At 36.9% G+C, this 22136-nt stretch overlaps 2 protein-coding genes across 3 annotated transcripts; one reads left to right on the top strand and one right to left on the bottom strand.

Moving 5' to 3' along the window:
* Window positions 1–104: 104 nt before the first annotated feature.
* On the bottom strand, window positions 105–5450 carry ints12 (integrator complex subunit 12). Its single transcript, XM_039694385.2, has 6 exons — window positions 4775–5450; window positions 4531–4692; window positions 4267–4451; window positions 2907–3066; window positions 2329–2481; window positions 105–823 (listed from the first exon to the last, which is right to left on the bottom strand). Exons 1-6 carry the CDS (start codon window positions 4928–4930, stop codon window positions 215–217), a joined length of 1425 nt encoding a protein of 474 aa, XP_039550319.2. The 5' UTR covers window positions 4931–5450; the 3' UTR covers window positions 105–214.
* A 551-nt stretch (window positions 5451–6001) lies between these two features.
* g3bp2a (G3BP stress granule assembly factor 2a) lies at window positions 6002–21396 on the top strand. Of its 2 annotated transcripts, none has more exons than XM_089132289.1 (13): window positions 6002–6042; window positions 6918–7035; window positions 7127–7208; window positions 7302–7475; window positions 11955–12045; window positions 14188–14290; window positions 14423–14609; window positions 15189–15290; window positions 15408–15510; window positions 15603–15662; window positions 15811–15936; window positions 16591–16709; window positions 18944–21396. In XM_089132289.1, the coding sequence occupies exons 1-13, from the start codon at window positions 6039–6041 to the stop codon at window positions 19223–19225; spliced, it is 1551 nt and encodes a 516-aa protein (XP_088988415.1). In that variant the 5' UTR covers window positions 6002–6038; the 3' UTR covers window positions 19226–21396. The 2 variants fall into 2 exon arrangements, with proteins under 2 accessions (XP_088988415.1, XP_039550332.2); XM_039694398.2 differs by lacking the exon at window positions 6002–6042 and adding an exon at window positions 6055–6439.
* Window positions 21397–22136: the final 740 nt, after the last annotated feature.

Genomic DNA, 22136 nt, shown 5'->3' with positions numbered 1-22136 from the left:
AAAGGTTAAAAATTACAAGATTCTATTTTTTTAAAGTGTTATTTATTGAACACATAAAATGAGCAGCTTGTTTTCAATAATGTGAATGGTTTAGAAAGAATGAGGCACATCTTCAAACCAAACCGCTTCAGAAAGACCAGAAACATTCAAGTATATGATTTTAAAAAAACAGATTTGACTTGCTGTTTAACATAACAGTTTGGCTTCGTCCGACTCATTTCTTCAGTTTCTTCTGCGCTGCTTTCTTTTTCACCATCTGCAGGCGTTTCATAGCATTGAGCTGAGACTCCTGAGAAGTGGGCGTCTTGCCATCAGCTGAGGCTTTTGCTCCATTGCTGTTGCTATTGTTGTTGCCGCTACTGCCAACACTATTGCCCCCGTTGCCCCCTCCATTGCCTCCGGACCCACCGTTGCCTCCCAGGCTGCTAGAGGGTGCCGCCCCAGGTGACAAAGATCCAGTCACAGTCATTTTTCCCAAGCTATCGCCACTGGCTGAACGGCTCAACACTTGTTTGCCAAGTGTGAGTGGAGGGGGTGGTTTCATAGGTACAGTGCTGGAGCCATTGTTCCCATTACCACTTCCACCACCGCTGCCTGCTGAAGGTTTATTAGCTAGACCTGGCTTAACATTGGCCAGTGCAGAGAGACCTACAGGTTTAGAGCCTGAGGGAGGTGGGGTTGATTTACTGCTACTTGGCTGACTGGTGCTCAACTTGGTACTGGAAGGTCCTACATTCGAGGTCTTGGTAAAGGCAGCCCATCCAGTAAGGCCTTGTGGCAAAGATGAGCTACTGCAGGAGGCGTTTCCTGATGGCGCAGGCGCCTGGACAGAAGAAGAAGAAGAAAAAAAGTACTTAATGAGACTTCATAAAGGACATTATACATTGGCGTACTGATCTCTTTTGATCTCATGCCTTCCTCACAGTGTATAAAAAACACAGATAACTATAAAACTGGATGTTTTCACCAAAAAAGTGCACATCAAATACACTTAATTAACATAGAAAGCACAGTGCAATGTTAGATACTCCATGCACAACTGTCCTTAGATACTGAAGGGTGAGGAGCTGTCAGACCTATCAATGGCCTATCGATGTTGGATGAAAAAAAATAACCTTATAAACTCCATGTGTTAAATGGTAGAGTGCTAAGTACAGTCAGTGTATAGTGAAGTACATTTCTTCAGTTTCTTCTGCGCATTTCTTCTTGTATAGTGAAGTAGTGAAGTGTATAGTAAAGTACAGTTAGTGTGTAGTAGATTTATCCAGCATTTATATTTAAATAATTACTGACCATTACATTAAAGCCAGCTTGTGATTTTTCACAAGGGTTTAAGGGATAGTTGACCCAAAAATGAAAATTCTGTCACAATTTACTCGCCCTCGTGTCGTACCAAACCTGTAAAACTTTCGTTCATCTTCGAAATAATGTTTTATTAACAAACTTCGGGAAGAGCACGCGGAGAGAATTAACACGAGAGGAGAGCACTCAGCAATCAACGAAGAGAGGTATGCTGTATATACCCAGCGGCCTCACCTCATTGCATTGGCAGTTTTGCAGCATCCCTCCACCACCCTTTTCTCTTCACTTCTTGTCATAAGCATCAAAACATTGTCCGTCTGTTCGCTTCATTTCACTGAGGATTGTTTTGTAAACAAGACTGGATTTGCAGACCGATTAAAATTAAAGAACGTTGCTGTGCCGTCTATATTGGAATTGGATCTGACAGGAATTGTGCAACACACGGACTCTGGGTCGAACATGTATGGGCAAATCATTCCGCTTGCCATTTTCAAAACAATTTCCCCCATGTGCACCGAAGGGTGAGTCGAAACTCATTATAATCCAAAACTGTTTACTTCCAAGTCTTCAATGCGAGACGCCCATAAAAAACTAGGGTAGAAAATAGCGTATTACTTATTCATTTTAATGTTTTTGAATGCAAAATCCAAGCGAACGTCATAAGTTGACCTCAGACAACGATATAATAAAATTTAAAAAGCCAGTTCATGACCCCTTTAAGATCAAGATTTGGACTAAGCAGCTTGATTCATACAGATTAGTTTTTGAACTCATTAACTTTTTTTGAAGCAACAAATTGGTATTTGCGTAGCTGTCAGCGGAAGAAAACTCTCAGATTTCATTTTAAGCATCTTCATTTGTGTTTCGAAGATGAATGAAAGTCTTACAGGGTTGGAATGATATAAGGGTGAGTAATTGATGACATTTTTTGTGTGTGTGTGAACTAACCATTTGTTCAATTGACACAGGTAGTTTGAGTTTGAGACCCCTGGTCTATAATCTCTACTGGTGTGTGAATACACTCACCTTCACCTCTGTTCTCTTAAAGGCCTGGAATGAACCAGTTGTTTCAGGTTTAGGCTTTAGTTCAGCTTTCTTCACTAGTGGATCTTTCAACATAGGTACAGCTGTTGCCAAAGTAGGAGCTGGTTTTTGTGGAGGCTTCTGAGTCTTTTGGGCCTGAGACATTAAAAAAAAAACCATCACATTGAGTGTTCCTACTACACTGTAAATATTATTTTTGTTTTACAAGAAAATACTACTTCAGTCTTTCTACTTCAAAATGTCACGTTAATTCAATATTACTTGCCGTTTCTTTGTGAAATATATTAGCAATTTCTGAGTTTTTCAGTGCATTGTATAAAATTTCAGTAACGCTTCCTTTTACAGTACTGTACTTACATGTACTTATGTGTACTTACCAAGAAAGTATTGGCTAATATGGTTAGTACATGGGTTAGGGGTAGGTTTAGGGTTAGTACCTAGTTATTACCCTGTAATTATAATTACTATAATAAGTACATAGTAAGTACATGGGTAACAGGACTGTAAAAGGAAGCGTTACCGAAATTTCTTATTGTCATAACTTGTCATATAATTCTCACCATTCGTTTCATTTGCCGGGTGCATCGAGCACAGTACCACACTAGCCGTGGGTCATTGACATCCTTGTCAGTAACTTGAGGTTTGTGACATTCCTGATGATACAGATTATGACACTCTTGACACTCCACTAGCTGATTGCCAGAAGTGACTGTCATTTGCCTGAGAGGAAACAAAGCTGGATTAATTTCCCACATAATGTCATGTGAAAAAGAAAGCACACACTTTTGAATTATATGGTATTACGTATCAGGGCATAGTTAAAAAAAAAAACCATCAGTTTTTAAAATTAAGTAAATACAACCTCAGATGAAGAAATGAAGAACACGTTCCATTATATCATGTCATTATTTATTTTTTTAAAAATGGAGACGTGTGACAAACTAAATCCACTCTATGATTTAATAGCTTGTAGAACCACCTTTAGCAGCATTATGACTATATGACTTTATCAGTCTCTCCCATCGTTGTGAATAATGAATCATCTTTGCTGTAGAATGATGGACTTTAAATAGTCATTGCTGATATTTTTCCTTCTTGGCATTAACACACATCTGAATACTCTACAGCAGCAAACTGCCAAAACTTCTGCTTTTATAGAGGTGATCACGTTTGCTGATAATCAATGAATCAAAGACATCTGAATAGCAGCGCCTGACTCCTACTAACTTATCCTCTTAATTCCTATGGAAGCAATAAGAGTGGACTTAGTTTGTCACACATTAGGGCCTAGTTTTTGTTAAATAAACAAAGACACGGTGTAATACGTCATGTGTTGTTCATCTGGGATTGTATTTACCTAATTTTGAGACCTGCCAAGGACCAGATGATTTTTTTTATTATGTCCTGGTGCAATACATAAAACGGTTTCCTTTTTTTTTCACATGACTATAAATTCTCATCAACAGCGACATGAGACAAATACAATTCCAAAAGAAGTTTATCAAATATACTGGCAAAGCAATGTCAAAAAAAAAATAATAATAACACTAATATTATTTAATATTGATAAACTTTTCTATATATTGTTTTATACCCTATTATAGTAAGTATTATAAATTTGAATTAGCCTTTGTAGGGTAAGTTTTAGTAATTTTGTACTTTTTATTTTAGTTTTGGTCAGAGACTGAAAAATATGGACATAGTGTCCGTGAAGTCACCCGTAAGTTACTAAAGAGAATTTTTGAAGCACAAAGTAGGCAGTGCCAGCCGTGGCCATCTTGGTAGCGTTTATATTCGTTTATCTGGGAGTGCGTCACCAAACCAGTAACCTTCTGGTAACCAGGCCTTAGTTATATCACACCAGTTATATCACTTAGTAGAATATCACACCAGGCCGGTGTGATATTCTACATTACTCACCGACAAACCACACAAGCAAGACCCATTTCCATGGCAAAGTCATCAGCGTTGGTTTCATCTATGTCTGTGAAATCTGGGATGGGAATGTCCTTGGTCTGAAAAGCAATCGGAGCGGGATGACTGTCCTGCTTTTCCACACGAGGTTTTTTAGGTGGCTCTGCTCCTTCTCCAGGATCAACCCTAATCTAAATATCATCATGAGCTTTTATTAGGATGAGCTTTTCAAGTTATGTCATATTTACAATAATAAATAGTGCAAAAAACCTTTTCCAAAGATCTTTTCTCGCTCTCTTTTTTGGTCTTCTCTGAGCTGCTTGATTTACTGCTGCTGCTGCTGGTGATGGATGACGATGATGATGAACTGGAGGAGGATTTGGAGTCTTGTTTGGTCATTTTTGGTAATGACACTTTGCTAACTTCGGCTTCCTGATGAATGGAAAATGAGACACAAATTAAAACATCTAACAATTAGATTTCAAACATAAAAATACCTCTGTGATTTGATCACCTTCAGTGATGTCCTATAGATGGAGTCACTGCCCCTGGCTAAAGACTCATCCAGCAGGGTCTTAAGTTTCTCTGCTGAGTCTTTGCTCTTGGAGTGAAGGTACCCCAGTCCCTTCAGAAAGATGGGGTCTAGCTCTAAACTTACTGTTCCAGCCATTGCTTAGCAGTTATTAGACTTTACATAAGACAACGAATCAACCCAACCCTCTATCTAAGGAAATGAATGTGGTGAATACACGAATAACACTAGATCACCCACATTTCTGTCTCGTACAATCTCTAGGATTTTTAGGATAAACTAAGCAACCTGAAACGATTGACTCGAGATTTACGTCGTCCAGCCTTTGACTAAAACACGTTTTATAAACAGTAGAAAATATTCTTCTTAGCACTGATTAATTAAGTTTACAATGAGTAATTTGCAGCTTGAAATGGTCTGACTGCCTTCCTATACCTAATAGAAATAGAACGAGTAGAAATCGCTTGATAAAATAAGGAAATCTTAAATGGGAGGGGCTTAGCAGCAAGACTTTTGTCTCTATTTGGTCAGATGGATCCATTTTCAGTTATTCTATCTTCTAATAAACACATTTCCTCAGTGTTGTTAATTCAAGTCAATATTTTGAAAATTATAACTGACAAAATTATTGTCCAAGTAAATGCTGAAGCAACACGTGCACGGCTTTGTCACATGATAGTTGTTACTTTTCTTACCGATGACTGTTTACTAGATTGGGATTATTTAAACACACACAAAAGGAGAGTTTAAACACACACAAAGGGAGAGAGAATTACGTTTGCGGGAATCATGAGGGGGTCAGACAATATTACTTAGAATAAATTAAATTCAATTATTATACTTCAGTGTAGAAATTTCTCTAACAAGACATGAGCCTCACTGAAGTACCCGGTATCCTGCTTTGTGAGCCACCAAGTGCCCCCTGTAGGACGAACCATTTATAGTGATATCTGTAGTCTAGTCTCATATTTCTCTCTGATGACGCATTGTGTTTCTTTTAAAACATACCGATATAAGAGATGCGTTTCAACTATCATATTCAGCCACAACACCCCCACAAAAGATATCAACTTCCAAATGATTTATAAATAGCACTGTATAAACAGTTATTCACAAATTAAAAAAAAAACAACAACAACAAAATGGGATCGTGTCAGTGAATTTAAAAATCAAATGGGTCGGACAATAATAATTGTAACACAAGGAAATGCTACGTAGTGCGTAGAATTGTCATATCTTCGATGAAATGGGTCAGTAAAGTCTTATGATGAATTCGTAAAACCCTGTTCTCATATAGCCATCTAAGGCTATTTATTTAAAGACAAATCGTGTCGATTATAGCGTTGTTGACACAGGAGTCGGAGGAATGCGTTGTTGGAGCGTCATAATTGTGCCGTCGAGTGTAAGAAGCTGATTGGCTGTTGCCAGTGTGACGGGGGTTCTTGTTCCAGATCGCAGGGGTTAGACAATAAGGATCCAAACAGCAGCATTTCCATTAATATCACAGCATATATGGAATTTTTCTCTCAGTGATTTCAAGCAGCTGGCGCTGACATACACACACAACTGTTATAATTATATGAAACGACTTAATAATTATTCTTAATTATATAATCACGTAGATAAATCAAATAAATCCCAGAAAAGGTAAGTGTCTCAAATATATCAACCCTAAACCATTTCAGTTAATTTCGACCTGCTTCATTTTTCTCTACGTTAGTCTAACAGAAATCGATCAGAGATGTTATAATTCTATATCTTTTTTTATTATTTCGTATAGATAATGTTGATTGCATGGCATTAATGACAGATATCAAATAGTAAAGTTGAAAGATTTTTTGTCATTGTTTTTAAACGAATTGTATACAGCCGTCATGTAAGCATAATTATAATAAATGACATGAGATACATTTAAAGCATTCTTGGAATGTTAATGATAGTACAAACGATGATAAATAAAAAAAATACTTTTTAATGATGTTAGGGTTTTATTTTGTTCCTTATTGTTATTATTAGTTTATTGTATTTATTGTCTTGTTTTCTAATATATTTGGACCCTGAGTCAGTAAAAAAAAGTTTGATGATGATTAGCTATTGTTATTAACAATATGTTTTCCCTCTTCAGATTCTGACTTTTTTAGCAAAGAAATGGTGATGGAGAAGCCCAGTCCCCTGCTGGTAGGGCGGGAGTTTGTGAGACAGTATTACACACTTCTCAATAAAGCACCAGACTTTCTGCACAGGTATGCTCTATAAAAATCATAATTTTATCACTTCATATGTCATTGCATTTTTATCTGAAAATTACAATTATTCAAAACTCGCATAATTCAGATTTTATGGACGAAACTCATCCTATGTCCATGGTGGACTGGATTTGAATGGAAAGCTTTCAGAGGCAGTCTATGGGCAAGCTGTAAGTCTTAATGTTAGTCATTTGTTTATGTATAACCTGTGAAACATCCAAATTATAAAGATATTCACCAGCATCTGTATTCCTCATCTGTAGGAGATCCATAAGAAGGTAATGTCCTTGCAATTCAGTGAGTGCCACACAAAAATCCGGCATGTGGATGCCCATGCCACTCTGAGTGATGGTGTGGTTGTCCAGGTCATGGGAGAACTTTCCAATAATGGACAGCCCATGAGGAAGTTCCTACAGACATTTGTGCTGGCTCCAGAGGTGTGTATAATAATAGCATGCCATATGTAGTCATCATACAATCAAATGCATTATACAGTACCCATAAAAGGTATTGACTCCTTAAACATCAAGGATTTTTTTTTGTGTGCAATTGATTATTGCAGATACATTTCAGATTTGTTCAATGTATTGGTGTTAACACCAAATAAACATTTGCATAGGTAATTCACCTACAAGTTCATATGTAGTAGGTATGCAATTATAGCATTTGTGTAGATGGATACAAATGTATCTACACAAAGCACATATGTGACCCTGGACAAAACCAGTCACATGGGTAATTTTTTAAAAATTGAGATTTAACGTTATACATAACCTAAATAGGATTTCCATTTATGTATGGTTTGTTAGGATATGACAATATTTGGTCGAGATACAACTATTTAAACTGGAATTTGAGGGTGCAAAAAAACGTAATCTTTCTTAAAGTTGTCCATTTATGTTTGCGATTATGCTGCATTCACTCACAAAAATAAATGTTTTATATATTTAGGGTGTACAAAATATCTCCATGGAACATCATCTTTCTTGACTTATTTTTGATTATTTTTTTTTTTTTAATGATTTTTGGCAAAAAAGAAAAATCGATCATTTTGACCCATGCAATTTGTTGTTGGCAATTGCCACAAATAAACCCGTGCAACTTGTGACTGGTTTTGTGACCCAGGGTCACGTATGGTCACTGTAATTTTTCTTTGCAGAACAGCTCAAGCTCAATTAAGTTGATTAGAGATCATGTGTTGAACAGCCTTTATTCAAATAATACACCCACATATTCTGGACTCGGCCACACCAAGACTTTAAATGTGCAGTAAGGGATTTCTGAGAAACACTGTTGATATTTTAAAATCAACACCCAAAAAATAACAAACACTCTATGCAACACAGGCAATCGGCGCATCAGACAGCTCGTGCAAATATGGATAAATCAGCTGTGATTCAACAGCAACAGCATATCTTGGTTCTGTGAAAAACCAATGTTACTCATGTATTGAGCAAATACAGTGCAACCTCTCCAGTGCTGGAAAGCTTTTCCAGTATTAACACAAGTCCTAGATCTTGCCAGATTGTAACTATTCTTTTTCCAATTACATTCCTCTACTTTTCCTCTTTTGTAATGTCTCACCCATCTCTCTTTCTTCTGTTTTTCTGTCCTCCCCTATCATGAGCGGATACACCCCCTTTTGCTGAAGAGTGTTTTGGTGCGCGGTGGATCAATCCAATCCACTTAGGTTTTTTTTCTCCTGTTTACACAGAGAACGGGCATCAAACAAAATATTCACAAAATTGTTTGTTTCAGTGTTGACAGGGGCGCAACTACCTAGTTTCAGAGGGGTATGCAGCAACAATTTTAGCGCCCCCCCCCCCCCCCCCAAAAAAAAGGAAAAATAAATGTAGCCTAATGTAAGTGTGCTGTGTAATAAGTGAGTAGGAAGAAATGAGAGCTAACAGAAAAAAATAAGTGCAAAATTGTTGTTTATTAACACAATTAAACTATAGCTACTCCACCTTGATGAATCCCCCTAAGAAAACTATAAGCTCCATTGTAACAGCAATAGCAGTGTTTCTCACAGGATTTTAGGTAAAACTGTGGTAAGTGGACCTCTGTTTCTCTAGGGGGGTTCGGGGGTATGCTCCCCCGTAAGAAAATTTTGTGTTCTGTAATGTTAAATTCAGCAGTCTGGTGCACTTTGAGAGTTCAAAATTAAAAGCTCCAACCCATATTCAGGGTGCAAATTAAACAGAGAAAAATTTGAACCTCTTTTAGTTAGTGTCTGTCTACATTACACTACTAGGCCTACATAATAATAGTTATAATATTAATCCCATGATAGTAATAGCCGTAAAGGCTATTGTAAAACAAATGCACAGAAAAATAAAGGAAACTTTCATAATTAGTTTTGCACTAATTTCTATAGTTGAAAGATATAAGCGCATAATGACATATTTTATGGGCCAGTGTGTCAGAAAAAAAAAACTAAAGCTGACTTTTTTTGACCAATGCATTACACCAGCACAGCGCCGCCAATTAAGCAAAAAACAAAACAAACAACAAACAAATGGGCCGCCGATGTATGAGTTTTGTGGGCCGTTAAAACAAATAAATTAAAAAAGGATGAAATGTATTGGCTGAAAAGCACGTCGGCCCAGCGGGAATCTCCCGGTAGTCCCGATGGCCATGCCTGGATGTCACATTTTAAATCCTACCTGTTGGCTTTCAGCAATGCATGCAGTTATTTAGCTGCTGTCGCATCAGTTGACATGCCATCTCCTTTTCTCTCTTTCTTTTTCTATTTTTAGCCCCACAGCATTTTGTTTTATCCATCTTTTTCGACGACAACTCCTGCTCGCTCAGCGCTCACGGCGCCCCCGCCCGCTCGCGATATTACCCGCCCCCTGAGGGCGCCTACTCTAGCCTGGCTGTTAGTCCTCTAAAATGTTATATAACATTGAAGGAATGCAGAAATTAGATTTTCTAGATTTAGAAACGCACAACGGCAGCTACATATAGAAATACAATATAGCCTATATAATTTTTTTTTTTTTTTTTTTACCATCGCTTTGGCGCCCCCCATTGTGCTGCGCCCCTATGCGCCGCATATAGCGCATACCCACTTTTTGCGCCACTGAGTGTTGATTTGAATATTCAATAGAGTTCCTCATAAATCTCTTACTACACCTTTAATATGATGTTGTTTCTCTGGCTTTCCAGCTTAATGGGTTCATCGTCTTCCTGGAAAATCAATCTTGAAAAAGTGTGGTAGATATTTTTAAAGGCATTGAATGGTTTATAGCCGGCTGTATCAAATGAATAATTTTATTATATATTATTTATTTAAGAAAATTTGTGTTTGACAATGTAAAGAAAAGTGGTCATATATTCAATTCGGTTTTTACATTTTATACACCACCACATTTATACATTATTCATGAGAGACCCTGAATTTATGATAGTGGAAGGGAAGTTACAGACACTGGATTCAAACTATATATATATATATATATATATATATATATATATATTTTTTTTAAGTTGGCTTTTCTTCCCTGTTGTGACATATACCTGAATGAATCTGCTTCTTGAATGATACAAAATGTAGGGCGGGACTTAATTTTGTCGATCTGGAAATGATTGGATTATTGTCATGTGCTACTGTTGTGATATCATGTGAGTGAGAGCGGTTATTGTCCTGCCCTCAATCCAGTCCACATGTCATCAGGGAAAAGAGGAGGGCACATAAATTATAAAAAAAATTCAAAAAATCATTTATATTATAGAACATACTGCCAGTGTTGTAGTACTCGAGACTCGGACTCGTCTCGGACTCGTCTCGGACTCGTCTCTTGTTATGGACTCGTGTGCATTTGGACTATGAATTGACTCGTACTCGTACATTTTTTTTTTAGGACTCGGACTTATTCCCGAGTCCACTCGAGTTCAATTCAAAATATTTTTCATGATTATTAATGTATGTTAATAAAATTTTTCTTTAAATTGATTGACATGCCCAGTGATTGGTGATTTTCTAGTGCGCAACTGCACATGACAAATTGTAATAAAATTACTTTTAACACCACCTACTATGTGTCCTTTTTACCCTAAACTGATCATATTTTTTAAACTCTAAGTAAATTCAGTAAAAAAAAAAAGGATTTCTCTAAGTAAATAAAAGTAAATTAGGTAATCAACCCTCACTGGTCTCGGTCTCGACTCGGACTCGACCGTCTCTGGTCTCGGACTCGACTCTCTATGGACTCGGTCTTGACTCGGACTCGACTCTCTCTGGTCTCGGTCTCGACTCGGACTCGAGTGAGGTGGTCTCGACTACAACACTGCATACTGCAATATATAAAAGTAGTGCCATTAAAAAAAAGATTAGTCCATTTTGATTTCATGGTGACTTTAAGAAAATGGAAGTGACAAATATAAGCCTAATATAATTGTGTAAAATATAAAAGAAACAAGAAACCTTTCACTGTATCATAAGACATTTAATCTGTGTTTAAAAAAAAAAACAGCATCATATATAGACCATTTCACAAGATGTAAACAACACTGGTCCAGAAACACTTCCTGTTTCAGTTTGTAACTGTTTTCTTTATTTCACATGTAAAGAAAACATCTTAAAGATATTTGTTTAACTTTTTGATTCAGTTTTAAATGTTCTGTTGGTTGTATTTTATCCCAGCTTTTATGTAGTGTTAAAAAACTGAAACAGGAAGTGCTTCTGGACCAGTGTTGTTTACATCTTGTGAAATGGTCTATACATTTCATTAATGTTTATTGTTCTACTCTTCTACTGTAGCATCTACTGTTAATATTTCTCCATGGTGCTAAGAACAAAGTTGATCTTTTGTTTGCTAGTATGGTCAGAATATTTGACATGCATTTACTTCACCTGTATAGCCAGTGAGTGAACTAATCTGAAAGACTTTTTCTTTTTAATTGGTGTCTAGGGTTCTGTGGCAAACAAGTTTTATGTTCACAACGATATCTTCCGATATGAAGATGAGGTCTTTGGGGACTCTGAGGCTGAGCTTGATGAAGGTTAGTTGAGAATTAAAGATGATTACATGTACCGGTATACAGTTCTTATATTATAGCATCTTTAGAAAGACTACAGCCCCTCATATCCAAAAGTATTAGCGGTACGTGTCTTGACTTTGGTATTACTTCCCAATTGTTTTTGGCTAAGCTGCTCTTACTCCGTTACATTTCAAGTCATTTTCTCCACTTTTACATGTTTATTTGCTTGGCCCCCAATGACCTTGGCCTTCCAATTGCAGCTACATTTATTATTCTTGCTCAATCTGATTCTGAACTTTATCTGCATTTTCACCCTTTGCGCGCATAAATGGTCTGTGGTTATTAATATTTTGTCTAGTTTTTTTGAGATGGATGTGGTATGTAGTTGCCTAGCAACAAGCAATCACATTTGCAATATTCAAAAGCTCAGCCCTGCTACTCTATTTGAGCTTGGAACTAGAAACTTAACTTAACATTTTACATGAAAATGAATAATTTATCAGGAACAAATTAGTTTCAAGTACCCATAAGTCCAACCTTGAAAATGTTTTTTTTTTTTTATATGAATTATACATTAATATTAGATCAAACCTTTATAAATCTTCTGATGAACGTCTTGGCCAATAAATCTGAATTTGTTGTCTGTCTGAATATGGTGAACAAAACCAAAATAATTTTGTTAGATATGGTTTAAAGTGTGGTGAAAGTTTATCAATGGAAAGCACTTAGGGCCCTATTTTAATGGTCTGAAACACAAGTGCGTGCAAAGCGCAAGTAACTTTGTGGGCGGATCCCGGCGCTGTTGCTATTTTCCCGGCGGGATAAATGCCTCTTGCGCCTGGCGCAAATATAAAAGGGGTTGGTCTGAAGTAGCTTCATTATTCATAGGTGTGGTTTGGGTATAACGTGAAATAAACCAATCCGAGCGCCATCCAACATACCCTTTAAGAGCAGTTGTGCATGTTGCATGACGGATTGTTATTATAACGGCGGATTTAGCAGGCGCGCGCCAGGAGCGTTCACAGCCGATGAGACCGACGTTCTTGACAGGGCAGTGAAAGACAGACAAGTGACGTTGTATGGGAATGGGAGAAACCCTCGCACATCAACGTTGGTTAAACATTATATACGTATGTTTCTTGCCACTATTGGGTAAACAGGTCTGATCCTTTAGTACTACATTTAGCCTTAAAAAATGGGTAATTAGGTTTTTTTCATCTTCATGTAAACCACAATGATTTCCTATGTGTTAATATTTTTCCTTGTTATAATGTATGATTTGCAAAAATAAAAACAGCTGCATCTGTGTTGATGAGAGAATCAAAGTGTATGCGCTTTGTGCACCCGCTACATTATGGCCAAGCTTGCGCGCTTAAAATAGCATTATGAACAACGCGCCACTGACTTAAGACTAGGTTTTTTCTGGTCAGTGGTGCAATTGATTTCTGGAACTGTAAAATAGCATGTTTGCGCCGAAACACGCCTCCTTTTTGCGCCGATCCGCCCAGGGAGCGCAAGTTCATTTCCTAGTTTACCGACGTGTGTCTGTGGAAGGAAAAAGCCAGCTTTGCGCAGGTGCAAAATAGGAATGATACATGCATTAGTGTATAAAGTCATTTGCGCCGGGTGCAAGATATAGCCCTTAACGTTATACATCCCGAATTTCTTTGTGTTTGCGTGTGTGTGTGTGTGTGGCCTGGTAAACCCTATAGAAAAATGTCTCCACAAAGATGGCAGTATTGGAAATCCTTGACAAAAAGTCACACTACATCAAAAAAAACAAAAAAAAACCTTTAAGGACATTCCTTTTAAATGATTTTTTTTTGTAACTATATACAATTTGGGGTAGAACTTTATTTTTATTTGGATGGATGACAAGCATCTTCTGTAAACGGTGAAGGCTGGCTTTTTATTGATAAAACTCAACTACACAGAAGACTTGAGTTCTGACGGGTATGAAAGACTCAGTTACTATTGCAGAAGTCACCTACAAGCTTTTCACTGAAAAATTCCTAGATCTTGCAGCTTTATTTTATGAATATGTTCCTTTAGAGCTAGAGTACTTAGGATGTTTTAAAGCAAGGGGATGGTACTTGCTCATTCAATTGTTTATTTATTTTATTTTTTCAACGATTTACCTAAACAAATGTTTTGCTGGGACAGAATCAGAAGAAGAGAACGATGAGCCAGAAGACAGGCAGCCATCACCTGAACCCATCCAGGACAGCCCCAGTAATGCAAACTGCTATGAACCCCATCCTGTGAGGTAACCCACATTTCCTCTTAAAATGAAAGCCTACTTGGTCTATAACTGTAAATATCTTGAAAATTGTAAAATCGAAGCTCTGATTTTAGGAGTTGTCTAATGGTTTTTATCCATTTCTTTTTTCACGTTCAGCTGTAACAATGGTGTGGAAGAAGCTCACGAGGAAGCAGCTATGGAACTAGATTCTGAACTTGCCCCAGAACCCAAGATTGAGGAGCCAAAGCTCAAGGCAGAAGAGAAGGTTGTAGAGGAGTTTGAGGAGAAGGCACCGTCTCCTGGTCCTATGGAATCACCACCTCACATACAAGAACCACCTAAAGTAAATTTTGACATTTAGTGCCATTTCTAAAATGTAGGTAATGGGCTATATGCACGCATAAGTTCCGCATTTGACGTAAGGATGCTCGTCCATTTCCGGTTGTGTAGATTAAAGCGGAGGAAAACCGGAGAAAACGGGCAGAGTCTTCAATATTTACTGTCCTCCCGTCTTTGAAACGAAACGTACATACGTTTAGATGTAATTTTATATATAGTTATGTTTATTTAATATAATTTTAAAAAGAAGCATAAACACAACGAGGGGTGTCTGTTTTATCTGTTTTTGTGACTAACGTTTCATTAGTATAACCATGGAGTATAAAATTCAATATAAATTCTCGGTATTGCATTGGACTCTACGATCGGCGGAAGTTATCGAGCATCCTTAATCCTTCACCGGAAATAACGCAGTGCATAGAGCCCATTTAAGTTAAAATTGTTAGGTATTTTGATAATTTGACAGTTCATGTTATTTATATTTTTACATTAAGAATGTGCAGTACAATTTGTACTAGTAGTATACGTATTTTTACCATTTCTGAAAAGTCATGCTGGAGCAAAATGATCATGTCTCTGGCAGACTTCTTCTTGGGCCTCTGTGACCAGCAAAAATCTGCCTCTCTGTGGGACTGTTCCATCCTCTGGAGGTCAACCACATGTTGTTAAAGCACCGAACTCCCAGGTAGCCCCTTATGAATGCATTCATATCTTTCTTTCTTATTTTACTAGAATGCTGTTGACCCAGCATTACTTGAACCATGTTTCATTTGCATACTATCTTGATTTTTACTGTTATCAGCCCAGAGTTGAGACCAAGCCAGAGGTGTCGTCAGCTACAATCCGTCCACGTGACCAGCGTATCCGTGACAGACCTTCAGTAACCTCAAGAGCGCCTAGATCTGGTATGAATCTAGAATCGAATACTTATAAAGCAATGCTTCCATACAACTTGTTCAATTTCACTATTTGAAAAAATATATATATTTCTCATTAGATGGCATCTCATCTTCCGAATCTCAAACTGGGAAACCACATTTCAGCTTTGTAAATAAAGGTAAATATGCCTTTCCATTGTGAATAAGTTGTAGCTGTTTTGTTTGGGAAATGCTGCTGTTTGTTGATAAAGAAAGAATGGTGTTGTTGTTGGTCCCTGTATAGCCATTAATAATGACAGCTGATGAAGTATATTGTATGTTGCTTAGGAAGGGGTGAAGAGTCGAGTGAAATGGACACCAGAAGGGTGGTCCGGTATCCAGACAGTCATCAGCTGTTTGTTGGAAATCTCCCTCATGACATTGATGAGATTGAACTCAAAGACTTCTTCATGAGTAAGTTGTTTAAATTGTCATGAGCTGCGTTTCCACCGCAATTACCAGGAACTATTTGTCCCAGGAACTCTTTTCATAGGAACTTTTTTCGCTTGCTTACTGCGTTTACACCGTGGACTAAAATACCGGTTCGGGGCAGGAAAATTATGTAGTGACATTGAACTGCGTGCGACTGCTCCTCCCAGTTTGCGCGTTTGTTTTGAGTTTTGAGTGCATTTTGTATGGAGGAGATTCAAGCTGTGCTGCTTTTGTGTGTGATTGGTTTACTAACGAGTTAATTAACAAAACGGCAGAAAAGAGCATTGACCGTGAGATGGATGGGACAAACGCGCGCCATCGGGCAGAAAGAACAAGTGGTAAGAAACAATCAGCATGTTCAGCGCACAAGTCCCACCCCGAAAGTTCCCGAACTCTGAAAAAGTACTACCTCGCCAGCAGGGACTTTCGGGGGTGGGAAATTTTTACCCGGAACTTCATTTAGACCCTGGTTCCTGCGGTGTAAACACACCGAGTACCACCCCAAAGTTCCTAGTTCCTGGGGAAAGTTCCTGCGGTGGAAACACTGCTAAGGTAACCATTGCATTGATCCTTGTTCTCTCATATTTATGAATCAATCATCTTCACATTTGATTATTCTTTGTCTCTCCAAACTAGCTTTTGGAAATGTTGTTGAGTTACGAATCAACACCAAAGGCACTGGAGGAAAGATTCCCAACTTTGGCTTTGTTGTTTTTGATGATTCTGAGCCGGTGCAAAGAATTTTAGGAGTGAAGGTAAGGAAAGCTGTTTGTCTTTTGGTAAATGTTTTTAAAGTGTTATTTTAAAGGGGTGCACTGATTTTAAAATTCTGTCCATCACAATAAGACTTATTTTATAAATAATAAGATGTCACAATTTTGTGTTTTGGCTGATGACCTATAAATGCTCAACTAAATAAAACACTAAAAACTAACTTATTGCAAAGCACCGTGAGACGGGTACTGTCCAGAATGTAAAGCTCTGGGCTGGTCAAAGAAGACTACAGAGCGTTTTGTCACTAGGTTGAGCATTAACACTATGGGCCCTATTTTAACGATCTGAAATGCAAGTGTCAAAGCGCATGGCGCAAGTAACTTTGTGGGCGGGTCCCGGCGCTGTTGCTATTTTCCCGGCAGGATAAATGCCTCTTGCGCCTGGCGCAAATCTAAAAGGGGTTGGTCTGAAGTAGCTTCATTATTCATAGATGTGGTTTGGGCGTAACGTGAAATAAACCAATCCAGAGCGCCATCCAACATACCCATATCCAACATACCCTTTTAGAACAGGTGTGCATGTTGCATGACGGATTGTTATTACAACGGCGGGTTTACCAGGCGCGCGCTTTCAGGAGCGTTCACAGCCGATGAGACCGACGTTCTTGTCAGGACAGTGAAAGACAGAGAGGTGACGTTGTATGGGGATGGGAGAAACTCTTGCACATCAGCGTCGGTTAAACATTATAGCCTATACGTATGTTTCTTGCTACTATTGGGCAAACAGGTCTGATCCAGTACTACAATTAGCCTTAAAAAATGGGTAATTCATTTTTTTCATCTTCATGTAAACCACAATGATTTCCCTCATGTGTAATATTTTTCCTTGTTATAATGTATGATTTGGAAAAATAAAAACTACTGCATCTGTGTTGATGAGAGAATCAGTGTATGCGCGTTGTTGTGTACTCGCTACATTATAAGCAAGCATGCGCGCTTAAAATAGCATTATGAACAACGCGCAACGCGCCACTGACTTTAGACCAGTTTTTTTCTGGTCAGTAGCGCAATTGTTTTCTGGAAGTGTAAAATAGCACCAGGGAATGTTTGCGCCAAAACACGCCTCCTTTTTGCGCCGATCCGCCCAGGGAGCGCAAGTTCATTCCCTAGTTTACCGACGTGCGTCTGTCGAGGGGAAAATCCCGTTTTGGGTGCGTGCAAAATAGGAATGAGACATGCGTTTGTGTATAAAGTAATTTGCGCCAGGTGCAAGATAGGGCCCTATATGTGACTTCTTCAAAATAACTTCCAAAGTCATGGATGAGATATACGCTTGTGAGGAAACTCCAATTTAATTCTGCACTGCAAGGCAAGTTTGAAGAATCTGTCTGGATATTGACTGTAATTTTTAACACAATAAACATTCCAAACACGCATACAACAAAAATGTATAACTTGAATTAAGGCTGCAAGCAGCAATAAAATGGCCCTGAATATTAGAAATTACACAAAACACAATGTGCAAAACTTATTTAGCAATGCTCAGACTGGCTGCTGTAATAAAAAAAAAGGAAGAATCAAAATGAAATTAGTTGTTGATTATATTTTAGCCAATGTTATACCTAAAAACGTTAGGGTTATTATCATTAATTAAAACTAAAACCATTGAAAAAATATTTACTTGTAATAAAATATTAAAAAAACGTTCATTTTAATTTCAGCTAAAATAAATTAAAAACGAAAACTTAAAACTATATAGACTTTCAAAACAATATTAAAAATGAAAAAAAAAAAAAACTAAATTCCTGGAATTTTACCGGGAAAATAAAACTATAATATAAAAGCATAAAATAAAATTCAAAATATAAACAAAACCAATAGTAGTATATAAATCATACTAAAATAATACATTAAATAATACATTCTATGCTTTTTTTTTCTTTGTAAAATAAAACCAATATTCCATCATAAGCTGTAGTTTGCCTTTTATACCAATAAGCCAGTCAGTGAAATATCTTCTTTCCAGTTTAACTCCACATATTTAATAGCATAATCATTTTTCATTTTTGACCACACAACTGTATATAATATCAATAAAAAAAAAAATCGATATGATAAATGAAAAAAAAAAAAAAAACTCTAGTTTTGGCATTGTTGAATGGTACGGATAAATCGGGCATCCCTATACTTTTCTTTGTAATACATTTCTTCAGGTGTAAAGATGTGGTATTGAGAGAATATTTCATAACTGACTCCACATGTCATTTTGTGATTAGCCAATCATGTTCCGTGGCGAGGTACGCCTGAACGTGGAGGAGAAAAAGACGAGGGCAATGCGTGAGAGGGAAACCCGTGGTGGAGGTGGAGAAGATCGTCGGGAAGCAAGACGTAGTGATCGTGGTCCAGGAGGTCCGCGTGGCATTGCCGGAAGCAGCATGATGCGAGACCGTGATGGCAGAGGCCCACCTTCACGGGTCGCCACCGTACCTAAACAAGGCATAGCCTCTGGGAGAGGCACGGCTTCGAGTGAGGGCCGGTTTGCTCCTCAGAGGCGTTGAGAGGAGCTCCCCTTGTAGTTCGGATGTAGTACGATGTTCATTATTATGATATTGAGAAGTCTATGTTAAAACATATACAGTACATACTTTTTATTTCCTTACTCCTTATGTTGTACACTTGGATTTTTGCCTTCGGAATGTCAGCTGTTTCATGTGAAACAGATCAACAACTTGAACAACCTAATGACTCCAAACACTCGAGTCACTTTAAATTGGAATTGTGCTGCAAATCCTCTGGTTTGTCATTTATCAATCGGTAAAAATTACAAACTTGATGGGGAAACAAGTCAGGTGTATTCAGTGCCGTTAGAATTTCTTTGACATTTCATACTAATGACCCTCCAGTTGCTATTGGTGTAAAATATGCAGATTGAAAGAATTCTTATTTTTTTTATATTTTAATACATATTATTTAGGAAATTACACAAATCAGCTCATTAATAAGGTAAAGGCTACATGAAGGCACTTAGAAACAGTATTTCATTTAATTGTATTGATCTGTCAAAAAAGAAGAAAAAGAAAGGCTTTAATTATGTGTTCTGAAAGACAGTGAGAGTGCAGACAAGACGGTGTCCTCTCTCCTATTCTGTTTGTGTTGGTCTTTTGTATGTAGATGTTTGACAGCATTTTATGTTCTGTTTCTGCCTGAGTAAGTGAATGGAGCAGCAACAGAAGAAATTGTTAAGCGTAAAGGTACCAAGCTTTTGTGTAAAGGTGTTTTGGATTTATGCTGAATGTTTTTCTTAAGGCAGAGGCACTTTATCAAATTTCATTTTTATTTTATTTTTTCGCCCAGTTTTCATAACTTTAATCTCATTTTGTGACATGAGTTTCAGTTTACATCCTAGGCATTGTTCTTCTTTTTTTTAATTAAAACATGACAGATTTATACAGGGTACCGGGAAACATGGCTGGTGTATTTCTCACTTTCCCAAACTGACTAGTTTTGCATACATTTTTTTATTGAAATTATTATAACGAATAACATTTTAAATATCACTGATTAGAAAAACTGTCAAAATGCTTATTGTAAATCTTTTTTTTTTTTCAGACACATACAGACTTCATTTTCTGAACATTTTGTAAAAAACAAAACAAAAAAACAAATCCTTCAATTTAGTAGTTTAGGCCTTCTGAAGTGAAGGCATTTTCTTCTCTGTGTGTGTGTTTATATATATATATATATATATAAACACAAAACACACACACACACATACATATATGATTGATATCCACACCCATTTTCGCCTTGGTCTTAATGAGGAACATGTGAATGCCGTTCTTCATGAAGGAACCATAAGTACAGTAGGCACTGATTTCATTTTGCAGTGTTAGTCTAAAATTTGCACTGATTTTGTAAGTACAGTTTGATGTAGCGCTATTTTTGATGTTTAATGTCTTCCGTGTCAGGTAGATTGCACTATTTGCAGTATTTCTAGGACAATCCTCATCAGGGACATTGCATTTCTATTTTTTATTTGTTCATTTTTTGGGAGACACCTTGTTCTCTATTAAAAGACATTTTGGTTGCAGATGCATTTACTTCTAGAAGATTTTGGAAGAAAGTATACCAATATGTCCTGCCTATAGAGCCTTCTTTCCCCATCCACTCTACCTAATTCTTATGTGTTCGGAGTTTGGGACCTGGAACGTTTTAATTACTGTGTAAATAAATGCCATAATGGCCTTTCTAGTTAGACTTCAAGCACTTCAATCAGCCAAATACTTCAAATTTTTGGATCACAAGAGAGAAAAAGAGGACATTACACCACAGGGCTTGGTCAAATAACTATGCTTTTCAACCCAAAAAATATGCATCAGAATTTAATTTGTTTTATTTGTTCATATCATTTAATCATTTTTTAACCCTCTAATCCTAATGCGAAATAATTTCTTTGGTTTTCTTGCAGTTATTGTGACATTTATAGATGCTCTATTTATAGATGTAGTTTATTTTGGTGTAACATGAACATGGTTTTGTATTAGCAGGTGGTTACCAAATCCTTTTCTTTGGACTGCATATTTGTATGAGTAAAATATGTTGCAACTGAGTGTTTATTTTTACTTGGATTTTCTTTTTTTTTTCTCTTTTTGTATTTTTATTTCACTTTCATTAGATTTCAGTGTGTTAAACATGACATACAATAAACAGAAATCTGTCTCGTGCAAAATCTTGCAGCACTTCCAGTCTGTTTATTTAGACTCATAAAAAAAAATTATCAGCATTTTTTTTTTTTTTTTTTTTTACAAATGGCAAATTTAGACAATAAAATATTCATTGAGGGTTACAATACATACAATTCTGAAATGAAAGAAGCAATTTTCAAAGATTAAGTACCTCAAATATCAATATCTTTCTTGAAATTAATACCAAAAGAATGTGTTTTCTTTGAAAAATTACGTTTATGATTGTAAAATTGTGCAATTAGCAGCAATAAAATAACTATAAACAATGTAAAATGGGTCTATTTTCAAAGATTCACTAACGACAATTTATTGGCTACATAATTTGTTTTCTTTTTTCTTTTTTTTTTACTAAATTAGAGGTCCATCCAAAACACTGCAATGAAAAAAAAAAGATTATAATTGTTTCTTCAGTGTGAAGACAAAAGGAACAATTTGGTGAAATACTGTCTTTAAACTACAAGTTTATAATTTTCTAGGTATTTCTGAATAAGTAGGAACAGAAATTATGTGGGGAAAAAAAGCCATATTTCCATTCTGTCACTAAATGTATTATTCCCAAAACTTATACAGTCAGGTCAATAGATCTAAGTTCTTCCAATGGTGTTTTTTTACATTTGAAAAGCTACGACACACATGACAGAATAGATTAGAGTCAACCGTGTTTGACTTAACTGTCTCTTTAAGAGACCGTCACTGACGCTGTGGTCAGCCACGTATCGCCACG

Source organism: Pimephales promelas, chromosome 6 (assembly GCF_988280905.1).
Source record: "Pimephales promelas chromosome 6, fPimPro1.hap1.1, whole genome shotgun sequence".
Taxonomy (NCBI): domain Eukaryota; kingdom Metazoa; phylum Chordata; class Actinopteri; order Cypriniformes; family Leuciscidae; genus Pimephales; species Pimephales promelas.
The sequence above is the reverse complement of the archived record's forward strand: the minus strand, read 5'-3'. Positions and strand labels throughout refer to the sequence as shown.